Below are 13,036 nucleotides of genomic sequence, written 5' to 3' on the forward strand. Positions count from 1 at the left end.
ACGGTGGTGGTGATAGCTCCGGCGACGAAAATTGTGGTGGTGGCGGTTAGGCGGGGTGGTTGTGGTGGTGGGGGTGGCGGTAGTAGCATTGGTAGTGATGTCTATAGTAGGGTGGCGACGACGGTGGTGGTCAGGCATCGACAGTGGTGGTGGCGGTTATGGTCAGGTGGCGGTGGTAGCGTTGGTGGTAAGGTGGTGGTGGCGACGATGACGGTGGCGGTCAGGTGGTGGTGGTGGTTGTTAGGTGGTGGTGATGTTGAGAAAGTGTAGAGTGAGGAAGGAATGAAATGAAAAAAAAAGGGGTGGGAAGGAATGGTTTTGATGGAATGAGATTCCATGTGTAATGGATGATTCCATTTCATTGAGTAACCAATCACCACTTTCTTCATTCCCACGTAATGAATCATTTCATTCCCCTTGTCATTCATGCATACCAAATGCTACATAAATGTCAATAACGGCATTGGAACTTTGGTAGTTGTTCGGTTTACAACCGAAATACAGTTTCCGGTACCAAATCTAACTAATACGGTTACACCATAGTTGTCATAACTTTTTATGTGATGTTAAGGCAACGTTTCACCACAGGCGACCAACTTTTGTGTCGGTTCAACACCTGTATAAGGAAGTCACCTAGTCAAATGTCAATCAACTTTGAATTTTACATAAAAAAAATTCATGTTTTTGAAAATTATGTCTTATACAATTGTTACTTTTGTTTTATTGTTATTATACACGAAATATATTTATCTGAAAGTGGTCCCGTTTTACGACTACATGACTCCCCTGTATTGCTTGGCAAACACGTTCTCACACGTATTATACTTTTCTTGCTACTACTTTTTTACCTGGCGACTTTTTAATTAAGACTACAAGTTATTATTTGTTTAGTTATAAATTATATGCATAAGATAAATCAACTCACAAATGAAATCAAATCAAATTTGTGTTCTGACATTATTAGCTCAGAGGGGGCGTCTATAGGGCTTAGGCTTAATATTCGAAAAACAGAGATTTTTTGGCCGTCATGTGATGATTCGAAGAAAGTGCCGGGTTTATTCCCTGGCGAGATTAGCAGGTCTGTGACGGGAGTTAAACTCCTGGGGGGAGCGGTCAGTCGGGATGCAGGGTTTATTCGGTCTTTGGCAACTAAAAGAGCTTTGAGGGCGGTTGAACTTATGAAAAGCCTGCCGGACCTGAGAGACCCCCAAAGTGAGCTCCTTTGTTGCGCTCGTGCATGGGGGTTGCTAAGTTAGTGCTTGGGCTCCGGACATGTCAACCTGAACATGTCAAAGAGGCTGTGTCCATCTTTGATGTGGGTCTGCGGGGGGCAATTGAAGATATTGTTGTGTGTGGAGGACCGCATTTTGGGGACCTCCAGTGGAGGTTGGCTTCCTTCCCTATGCGTTGCGGAGGCTTTGGAATTTTCTCGGCTGAGGATGTCTCCGCATATGCCTTTGTGGCTTCCAGGTCCCAGTCGTGGAAATTGCAGGACCACATCCTGCGAAACGCTGGTGTTTTGGGGTAGATCCTGACTACTCTTATGCACTTGGTAATATTGGAACAACTCTCCCGGACCTTGATCTAGTTCTCATTGATAATATTAATCTTAAGGAATTTCAACTGAAATGGATTAGACAGAAAATCGGTCTTGTTAGCCAAGAACCGGTTTTGTTCACATCCAGCATTAAAGATAATATTTTGTATGGAAAAGAAGGTGCATCCATGGAGGAAATTAGAGTTGCAGTCGAGCTCGCAAATGCTGCTAAATTCATCGATAAACTACCTCAGGTTTGTAATTGTAATTTCTTGTTAAAACATTTATCTTTTTTTAAACATTTTTAATAAATTTAGTAGGGGTGTTCACGGTCCGGTTTTCGCGGCTTTTAGGTCAAACCGTGAACCAAAACGTTAGGAACGTTTTTTGATTTTCGTAAACCAAAACCGAACTGTTGAACTCTTGCACCGGACCAAACCGAACCGTTTATAACGGTTTGGTTTCACGGTTTGGGCTTGTTCGGTCTTTATACAAAATGGCCAAAATAATCCATGATATGTTAATATTGTACAACTCGTAATAATTTATATAATTTAACAAACTGATTTTTACTTTTTTAAAATCTCATTTAAGAAAAAGGCCAATTAAAGTTTCTTGCATTTTCGATTTGGGCTTAGCCCACCTTTTTTTGTTTACTATCATACATATTTAGTAGTGTTCATGCACACACACACATATATATATAGGGGAGGGTTATCCTAAAAATAAGTAGTTTCCTAGGAATACTAAGAATAAATCATAGCCATTGGATCATATCAATCAATGGTTGAGATTTAAAATTACTAAAAACCGTCATAGTTTCCTAAAATTACTCTTTCACCACTATAACCGACATAGTTTCTTAAAATTGTTCTTTAACCATATGTTGTAATGCCACTTGTCAAAAATCTATTGGTTCTTATCATTCTTAGGAAACTCTTTCTTTTTATTTGAACCCTATTATATATATATATATATATATATATATATATATATATATATATATATATATATTACAAAATACTATATATGTCTAGTTATAAATTTATACACACATATATATATTATGAAATATTAAAAAAATACATATAAATAAATCATGTGGTCCGGTCTGGTTTTATGCGGTTTGGTTTCGGTTCAAATCGTAAACCAAACCGTTCACTACAGTTTGGAAATTTTCAAACCAACCGACCGAGAGCTAAGAAAGAAAACCAACCGCGAAACCAAACCGATGGCCGGTTTGGGCGGTTTCACGGTTTCGAACCGAACCATAAACACCCCTAAAATTTGGATTCTTTTATGAACTTTTAGGGACTAGACACCATGGTTGGTGAGCATGGAACACAATTATCAGGTGGACAAAAACAAAGAATTGCTATCGCCAGAGCGATTCTTAAAGATCCTAGAATCCTTCTTTTAGATGAAGCAACAAGCGCGCTTGATGCAGAATCCGAGAGAGTTGTGCAGGAGGCATTGGATAGGATAATGGTGAACATAACAACTGTCATCGTTGCACATCGTTTAAGCACGGTTAGAAACGCTGACATGATTGCAGTTATTCATCGCGGAAAAATGGTAGAGAAAGGTACATTTTTATATAGTTATTTTGTTTGAATTTCACAACGTGAAACTGTGAAAGTACTAAATTATTAATTTAAACATTGTTCAGGATCACATACAGAGCTACTTCAAGATCCCGAAGGAGCATACTCACAACTTATAAAGCTACAAGAAGTTCATAATGAGTCACATCATCATAACTCAGAAGATCAAGATAACTCGGAAACTGGTAAAGAACTCAGAAGTCATTCAAGTAAAAACATATCCTACCAACGGTCATTGAGCCGAGGGTCAACCAGCAGCCGGCGTCACTCAATGTCCATGTCATACAGTCTGCCACCACAGCTCGGTGTCGTGCAGCCCGAATCCATGGACATTGAAGCAGATGAAACCTCGAAAAAACAACAGCCGAAAGTCCCACTTCGCCGCCTTGTTTACCTCAACAAACCAGAAATACCAGTAATCGTGATCGGTTCAATAGCTGCTATTATTAATGGGGCAATATTCCCGGTTTTCAGCATCCTGCTTTCAAACATGATCAAAACATTTTACAAGCCGCCACACGAAATGAGAAAAGACTCGAAGTTCTGGGCTTTGATGTTTGTAATACTGGGAGTTATATCGTTTCTCGCTTATCCCGGAAGATCTTATTTATTTGCGATTGCGGGGTCTAAACTTATAAAAAGAATCAGATCATTATGCTTTGAGAAAGTTATCAGAATGGAGGTCGGCTGGTTCGATAAGCCCGAAAACTCTAGCGGTGCGATCGGTGCACGGTTGTCAGCTGATGCAGCCAGTGTTCGCGGGTTGGTTGGTGATGCACTTGCTCAAATTGTTCAAGACTCGTCGTCTGCAATCGCGGGTTTAGTTATAGCTTTCACAGCTTGCTGGCAGTTAGCTTTAATAATACTTGCTTTAATACCGTTAATGAGTGCTAACGGGTATGTGCAAATGCAATTCATGAAAGGGTTTAGTGCTGATGCTAAGTTGATGTACGAGGAAGCGAGCCAGGTGGCGAATGATGCTGTCGGGAGTATAAGGACAGTGGCGTCTTTTTGTGCAGAAGAGAAAGTTATGCAGCTTTATAGAAATAAATGCGAGGGCCCGAAGAAAACCGGGATCAAACAAGGTTTGATTAGCGGGATCGGGTTTGGGGTTTCGTTCTTTTTACTGTTTTGTATGTATGCAGCCAGTTTTTACGCGGGGTCCCGGTTTGTTGAAGCGGGAATAACCAACTTCACAGATGTTTTTAGAGTTTTCTTTGCTTTAACAATGGCAGCGTTAGCAGTGTCTCAGTTGAGCTCGTTTGCACCCGACTCAACTAAAGCTAAATGCTCAGCAATCTCCATTTTTGCAATTCTTGACCGGAAGTCAGAGATTGACCCGAGTGATGAATCGGGTTTGACTTTGGAAACGGTCAAAGGGGAAATCGAGCTTCGTCACGTTAGTTTTAAATATCCAACCCGACCCGATGTAGAGATATTTTGTGATTTATGTTTAACGATTCGTAGTGGGAAGACAGTGGCGTTGGTTGGTGAGAGTGGAAGCGGGAAGTCAACGGTTATTCAACTGTTACAAAGGTTTTATAATCCGGATTCCGGTAGTATCACATTGGATGGAACCGAGTTGCATAAATTCCAACTCAAGTGGCTCAGGTCGCAGATGGGTCTCGTAAGTCAAGAACCCGTCTTGTTTAATGACACCATTCGGGCCAATATCGCATATGGAAAGGACAGTGATGCAACCGAGGCTGAAATAATATCTGCTTCCGAGTTAGCCAATGCCCACAAGTTCATTAGTGCCTTACACCAGGTTTGTCTATTTCACATTAACGGGTCAAAACGGGTGGTCAAATTTGGTACTGGCTGAAACGAGCCGGATCTATTAAAAGTAATGCTTTTGTTATGATTAAAAAACAATAGTGATTTTTTAAATCAAGGTGAAACGGGCCATTTTTAACACCGGGTGGTCAATATTGATTTTTTAACCCGTCGTGCCTCAACCGGTGTTAAAAATGGCCCGCTTCACCTTGAGTTAAAAATCACTATTGTTTTTTAATCATAACAAAATCATTACTTTTAATAGATCCGGCCCGTTTGAGGCACGACGGGCCATTTTTGTCATGAACACTTTTTGTCCATTTTTAAAATTTCTTGATAGTAAACAATATGTTTTTATGCCTTACAAAATCAATATTGTTGAAATAAATAATAATATGAATATTAATATAATGATTATAATTTATAAAGTAATAATCTTTCTTGAATTCGGGCTGAAACACGTAAATATCCGCTTTTTAAAATTCCTTATTAGAACTAATGCAATTTTATGATTGCAGTAACAGTTTGAAAATTTTGAAAATAAAACAAGTTTTGAAGACTTTATTATATGTATTAATAATATATCCGGGCCACTTTCAACCCGTTTAACGTGTACAGTTTTAGCTATAATACTCTGATTTAACCCGTTTAAGATATATATAAAAATTTTAGTAGTAATGAATAATATGTGAACTGCAGGGTTACGATACAATGGTAGGGGAGCGAGGGGTGCAAATGTCGGGTGGACAAAAACAAAGAGTAGCTATCGCTAGAGCGATAGTTAAAAGTCCCAAGATATTATTACTAGACGAGGCTACAAGTGCACTAGATGCTGAGTCAGAAAGAGTGGTACAAGACGCGTTGGATAGGATCATGGTTAACCGGACCACAGTGGTAGTGGCTCATCGGTTGTCAACCATTAAGGGCGCTGATGTTATTGCAGTCGTCAAGAATGGAATAATCGTTGAGAAAGGAAAACACGAAAAATTAATCAATATTAAGGATGGATTCTATGCATCATTAGTTGCACTTCATATGAGCTCTTCAAATTAACTACCATTTTTTTTTCTTATTATTGTTTCTTATAAAATAGTAGGTTACACATCTCCACAATTTTTTTTTTTTATTTTGTAATATGAAAATATGTATTTGAATGAAAAGAGGATTTTAATTGCTAGAAAATTTGTAAACTTGTGAAAAATATCAATGGGAAATAAATTTATTTATATATATGATGTGTGTTTATTTTTTAAAACAATAAAGGATTAATGAAAAAGAAGTCATAATATGTCACTGACAAATATCACGCATGCGATCAAATATCGTCATCAGTTTTGATTCATTTACTTATTAAATAGTTAAATAGTCGTTTTGGGTTGTGTTTTTTACTTTAAACGGTTCAAATCAAAATATTATAGCTAAAAGTTTACATGAGTAACAAGTTAAAAATGGTCCAAATATACTATTGACGCGTAGTCTTCTAAAATCTTTATGTTTCTAATATTTATAAATGTTATTGTAACACTGTTGAATTGTTGTAATCATAAAGAGAGTTTACAGTCCATATTCGGATAGTATCACGTTGGATAGAATTGAGTTGCGAAAAATTCAAGTCAAGTGGCTCACGTCGCAGATGGGTCTGGCTAGTCAAGAACACATCTTGTTTAATGACGCTAAATACTAATCGGACCTATATCGCTTATGGAAAGGATGGTGATGCCACCGAGGATAAAATAATAGCCGCTTCCGAGTCAAGAGTCCTAACTACTAGATGAGGCTACAAACGCACTGTATGTCGAGTCAAAAAGAGTGGTTCAAGACCCGCTAGATATGGTCATGGTTAACCGTTGTCAAACATAAAGGGTGTTGATTATATTGCCGTTGTCAAGAATGGAGTAATCGTTGAGAAAGGAACGCATAAAGAGTTATCGAAATTGAGGACAGAGTCTATGCATCATTACTTGCACTTCACATGAGCTCATTCGATTAGCTCCACGGTTTTATTTTGTTTCTGTAATATGAAAATAAGGATGCGAATAAAAAAATGTTCTCACTGCAAAACTGTATATTTATCAAAGAATATCAGTGGCAAATGAATACATGTATTAACATACAAAATTCATGAATATAATACATATACATGACTTCATATTCCTATAATAAAAAACGAATATAATACTAGTTAAAGGATCAGTCCGTTTTACACGACTGGTTCCAGGTTCCAAGTTCCAACCAGCAAACCGTCAAAGCCGAACCATATTTATTTGTGTTCCGACTTTAACAAATTATTATGCACGTCTAATAGATATAAAGGGCGCTCAATACGTAACCAAATTTATGTATACAAACACAAGAAATGACAAGAGGGAGAAAGAGAAATGCAATAAGCGCGCTCAACCTGTTACTCATATCGCTACAGCCGCTAATCTTGTCCTAAATTATTCAAATATCATATAATCACCTCCAGATGCAATGTCAACAGGGGTGCAAGCAAGCAGCTACTCGAGCTCGAATAGATAAAAAAGCTTAAAGCAAGCCGAGCCCAAGCCTCAAATAAAGCTTGTTTAGTTATCGATCCCGAGCTCGAGCCTTGTATGAAAAGCTCGTTTAGGCTCGTTGAGCCTTGTGTATATTTAAGTTTTACCTCTTTTGGAATTCTATGTAACAGTTTCATACAACACAGCCGAGCTCGTGCCGAACTTTGGCTTGTTTAAGGTACTACACGAGCTCGAGCCGAGCTTAGGCTCGTTTATGATTTTTCTCAAAAGATATAAAAATAATTAAAAATGTATATGAAATTATTAGTAGATAATAAACCAGCCGAGTCGAGCTTGAAAAAACAACTCACGAGCCAAACCCGAGCTTTAGTATAATAGCTTCAAACGAGCCGAGCTTGAAACTTCTATGTTTGAGAAAGTTAAGCTGCCATTTTATGAAATCAATCCCGAGCTCGAGCCTTGTATAAAAAGCTCGTTTAGGCTCATCGAGCCTTGTGTATAAAGTTTTACCTCTTTTGGACTTCTATGTATCAATTTCATACTACACAGCCGAGCTCGGGCCGAGCTTTGGCTTGTTTAAGGTACTACACGAGCTCGAGCCGAGCTTAGGCTCGTTTATGATTTTTCTCAAAATATATAAAAAAAATTAAAAATGTGTATAAACTTATTAGTAGATAATAAACCAGCCGAGCCGAGCTTGAAAAAACAACTCACAAGCCAAACCCGAGCTTTCGAATAATAGCTTGAAACGATCCGAGCTCAAGCTAGAGCCTCGTCAAGCTCGAGTTCGGCTCGTTTACATCCTAAGTGTCAAACATCTCCTAATCCTATATATCTAACATAGTCTGGTATCCAAGTTAACAAATGGAGTACTGACGTTTATTAACTGAAAAAGACCGGGCCTTTGAGATTACCATTACGTAAAGAACATCGTTGTTGTACAAAACACTTGCATCCTCACAAAAACAACTCGGTGCAAAGCACATACTCTACACAACATATCACAAACTTTATGCCTTTTGTTCTTTCTACCGAAATGAAATAACAAGAAAAAGAAAGGATAACATACTGATTTTATTATTATTATCGTCATCATTATTCTCTTGAAACCAGCATGCTGCAATTAAACTCTTCCTGCAAAAGCTGGTTAACCGCGTCTCTGAACTTAATATAATCATCAACCGTGTTGTACACCTGGTGAGAAATCCTAGCATACCCCGTTATAAAACCAGAACACCCATCCCTTGGGCCGACCTCCGCGTCTTTCAAAGGCTGATAATGTATAGGAACTTCAATCTTAAACCGATCCCTAAGATAATTCCTCAAATTCTTAGCATCATCGTCGCTCAAAACCCCTATACGCGAAGGCAACCCGACCATAGCCATACTAGGACACATCTCCGGAGGCGCACCAAGAATCGTCCCCCACGCCTTCACAAGCATCGTCGCCATCTCAATCACCGCGTCATGATTCCTCGTCATAATCCCGTTAATCCCACCTTCAAACCGGTTCACAAACTCAATCACTTCAGGAACCAGCAACTGCGAGCTGTAGTCACGTGTACCAATCCACGCGCTCTCTATCGCTAACCCGTTCCCGTACTCATGCGACACAACCAGATGATGCAAGTCCGAAGCCAACGACTTTTTACAATAAAGCACTGCCACGGACGGAGGACAAAAGAACCACTTATGCAAATTACTCACATAAAAATCCGCACCGATCTCCTTCACATCAACCGGAATACTCCCAACCGCGTGCGCCGCATCCACAAACACCTGCCCCACACCTTCCTCTCTACAAATCTTAACCAACTCCTTAACCGGAATAATCACACTCGGCATCGACGTAATATGATCAATAATCGCTAACCTAACTTTCCTACCATTCAATTTCCCCTTAGCTAAGCCTAACCTAAACTCACCAACAATCTCCTCATCCGAGGCGATTGGAAACGGCAAATGCACAACAATAACCGAACCACCCGCACGCGTCACATACGCTTCAATAGACTTCTTCACCGCCTGGAACGCGCAATGCAGCATCACCACCGCATCGCCTTTCTCGAACCGGCCTTCCGCAAACGCCCAACCTACATGCTGCAACACAATCGCAGCGGCCGTAGTGGCGTTATCGACAATCGAGACCTCGGAAACGTCTTCTGCGTTAATTAGGTCTTTAATTAGGGTACGGGACTTTAATATCTGTGACGGTAACTTGTTGAAGAAGAAATCGTCAGGTTGTTTTAAAAAGTTTAGCTGCCATTGCTTTTGAGCGGTTATTATTGTAGCTGGACAGCTGCCGAAGCTGCCGTTGTTGATACGTGCAGTGTCTGGTTGGTGGTGTGAGAATTGTTCGTGGATTTGAGAGTTTGTGATGAATGATAGCTTTGGCTTCTTCTGAATATGAAGATGATGACTATGCTGGTGGTTGTTATTGTTATTATCTTCTTCTTGTTGTTCACCCATTTTTGGTGTGGTGTTGTTTCTAGGGTTTGGGTTTGATTGATTGCAGGTGTGATTGCGGATAGCAGAGTCACATGACAATAGTAATACTGGGGTGCCTTTTTTGTAACTAATGTAACGATTTTATGTTACCGGAGCGCGTTTGTTTCATGGAATTTGTGGAAATTTTTAGTGTTACGAAAGATTATGAAAGAAAATGTGAAACTAATTTTGATTGAATCTTAATATCATATATTGATTAGAGATCGATATTCCCTCTACTTTCAAACAACGAGTCACATGACAATAATAATACTTTGGGAGCCTTTTGTTTTCATTTTGTTTGTGACTGATGTAACGATTTAGTGTTACGAGAGCGCGTTCGTTTCATTGAATTTATGGACATTTTTCGTGTTGTTAAAGATTATGAAAGAAAATGTGAAACTAGTTTTGATTGAATCTTAATATCTTATGTTGATTAGAGATCGATATTCCCTCTACTTTCAAACGAAGAGTCACATGACAATAATAATACTTTGGGAGCCTTTTTTTTCATTTTATTTGTAACTGATGTAACGATTTTATGCTACGAGAGCGCGTTTGTTTCATGGAATTTGTAGAATTTTTCGTGTTATTAAAGATTATGAAAGAAAATATGAAACTAATTTCGATTGAATATTAATATCTTATGTTGATCAGAAATCGAGATTCCCTTGACTTCCAAACGAATTGTTTATTTTCGGTTTAGATGGGTTTTCGGGATAAAATGAGTTTGTGTCAAAACGGGTTTCGTGCTGACACAGGTTTGGGTAGGAATAGGTTTTGGGTTAAATCGGAAAAGGTTTCGGTGTGAGTTCGTGTCGAAATGAGACGGGTTTCGGGTTGGAATAGGTTTCGCCCCGATACGGTTTCATGTCATAGTGATTTTTGAATAGGAACAAGTTTCAGGTCGGGACAAGTCTGGGCTCAACACGAGTTTGGGTCGGGACGAGTTTAGGGTTGGAATGTGTTTCGGGTTAAAACAGGTTTTGGGTTAATAATGTGGTTAATAAGAGTACAAATAGAGTTAATAATATCTAAATGTGTTAGTTAGACCATGGGTGGTGGTTATGTGGCTCAGTCTCATGGCTTGAGCTCACCTCATTTAATTTATCACTTTATTGAGCTAAAAAATTAAGTTTGATCTCGGCTCATTTAAAGCTCGAGCTAAGCTCGTTAACATTTTTTATTTATTAATAAGCGACAAACACAATGTGAGTGTGAGTCGTCTTAAGATATTGGAGGGCACCAACAAGATTATGGTATGTTGTCGGATTAGATATCAATGTATTAGAATGAGGAAAGTTTGGCCTTCATATAAGTGAAAGTTTGGCCTTCGTATAAGCAGGGGTGGTGCAAGGGTTGCATGATATCACGTCGGCACGATCAAAGATGTCTTGAGTAAAGAAATATGGGATAATAACATACTAGACGCTTTAAAAAAGCAACAACGCCCCCAAAAGAATGGTAACATGCTTAGGTCAGCCATAGCACATTCGCGAAATACCAAGAAATGATACGAGTAACAAAAGTGCAGTGGAAAAACGAAGCAGGAATAATGTCACCTCACAAATAACAAACGGTAAAGGACATCATTACAATGCCGATATGTGAAGAGAGAAGTGTCGAAGTTGTTGAAACGAAAATCAATGAAGTAATGCAGACATCAAATTGAAAATATTATACATGTGGTGCTTGCTTGAGGCCATAGAGAGTCTTGCTAGGGCGATAAACATGCTTCGGATGCCGGAAGTCAACATAACATGTGCTTACTTCATATACACAAAGCTTGACCAAGTCATCATTTAGAAAAATGTAATTGATATCAAGCTGATGAATACTCCAATGTCTGAAAACAACAACGTTGAGAGCCATACGAAGGGCGGTGGGTTAGACAATGAGACTAAAGTTCACCAAAATTTAATCCGAGTTGTTGAGTAAATCCTTGAGCAACTATGCGACTCTTGTTTCTCTCACGGTAAACCTTATTGTCAGACTTATGGCAGTGGATCTGTGGGTCCAGTGGAAACCAACAACTCTAGGACAAGAGGGACGTGGAACAAGTTCCTAGGTGCCGTTGGAAGGAGCGTAAGCATTTCCCATGCCATTGCATCCTTCAAATGTTGATTACATATAACTCATGCCATCGTAGACAACGGTTTAGATGCAACAAGGTTGATCATATGCCAAAGACGAAGCGAGCAAGTTCAAGACCGGGTGGTCATGTCCACCACCCTCTCACTAACATTTAAAATAGATTTACAACTTTTAAAATCCGATGGTCAAACACATGACTCCCTACGGTACCAAAAACCCATGTCCAAAGTCCAAACACATGGGGTGTTATTCGGGTGGAAAATTTTGGGTTTACCGGGTCAGATTTTCGGGTTTGAAAAAAGTAAAATAATACAAATTTAAACAACATAATTATCTTCACTTGTAAAAGTAAATAACAAAATAATAAATCAACATAACCGAAACACACGATTCGTAAACAAGTAAAATTAAAAATAAGTACAATGAAAAAGATTAAAAACATAAACGCCTTCAATCTTCACGTTTGTTCGGGTTCAGGTTAGTGTTTTATTAGGCTCGAATTAGTTCGGGTTTTCTAAAGTCGGGTTTCGGTTAATAAGTGCCATTTTCGTCCTTGTGGTTTAGAAAATAATATGAATTTAGTCCAAAAAGTTTATTTTTTTGCATATGGACCCTCCATGTTTTCAAGTTCTTGCCAATTGCATCCAAATCACTAACCCCGTTAAATTTAATCGTTAAGTTAGGGGTAGACATGTCTTTTCACTATTTATTTATTATAATACTTATTTCAGTGAACTGCGGTTTTCGTCCTTGTGGTTTGTCCAAATATGCGGTTTTAGTCCAATAGTTTCAAGTTTGCAATTTCCGTCCTTGTAGTTTCATTTCACTTGCAATTAAACCCAAATATATTAACCTCGTTAAGTCTAGTCATTAACCCATTTGCGTGCCTCTCACATGACGACCAGTTTTGTTGTTTTTCTCCCCAAATAAATCTCAATCCTAATTCGCAAGCCCCCTCACGTGAGGGGATGGGTGTATTTGGGGAAAAAGGAGAAAAGAAGAAACAAAACCGCCCATCACGTGAAGGGCACACTGATTGG

The 13,036-nt window shown here is 38.9% G+C and overlaps 1 protein-coding gene and 1 pseudogene across 1 annotated transcript; one reads left to right on the forward strand and one right to left on the reverse strand.

Moving 5' to 3' along the window:
- Positions 1 to 1,592: 1,592 nt before the first annotated feature.
- Positions 1,593 to 5,970, forward strand: LOC143613292 (ABC transporter B family member 21-like). The gene is made up of 4 exons (XM_077087042.1): positions 1,593 to 1,791; positions 2,849 to 3,122; positions 3,207 to 4,909; positions 5,617 to 5,970. The coding sequence occupies exons 1-4, from the start codon at positions 1,726 to 1,728 to the stop codon at positions 5,968 to 5,970; spliced, it is 2,397 nt and encodes a 798-aa protein (XP_076943157.1). The 5' UTR covers positions 1,593 to 1,725.
- A 2,253-nt stretch (positions 5,971 to 8,223) lies between these two features.
- Positions 8,224 to 9,884, reverse strand: LOC143613301 (L-cysteine desulfhydrase pseudogene; annotated as a pseudogene).
- Between the last annotated feature and the right edge of the window lie 3,152 nt (positions 9,885 to 13,036).

Source organism: Bidens hawaiensis, unplaced genomic scaffold, assembly GCF_021521415.1.
Source record: "Bidens hawaiensis isolate Kalapana, Puna unplaced genomic scaffold, B.hawaiensis_p1.1 tig00037149_1, whole genome shotgun sequence".
Classification (NCBI taxonomy): Eukaryota; Viridiplantae; Streptophyta; class Magnoliopsida; order Asterales; family Asteraceae; genus Bidens; species Bidens hawaiensis.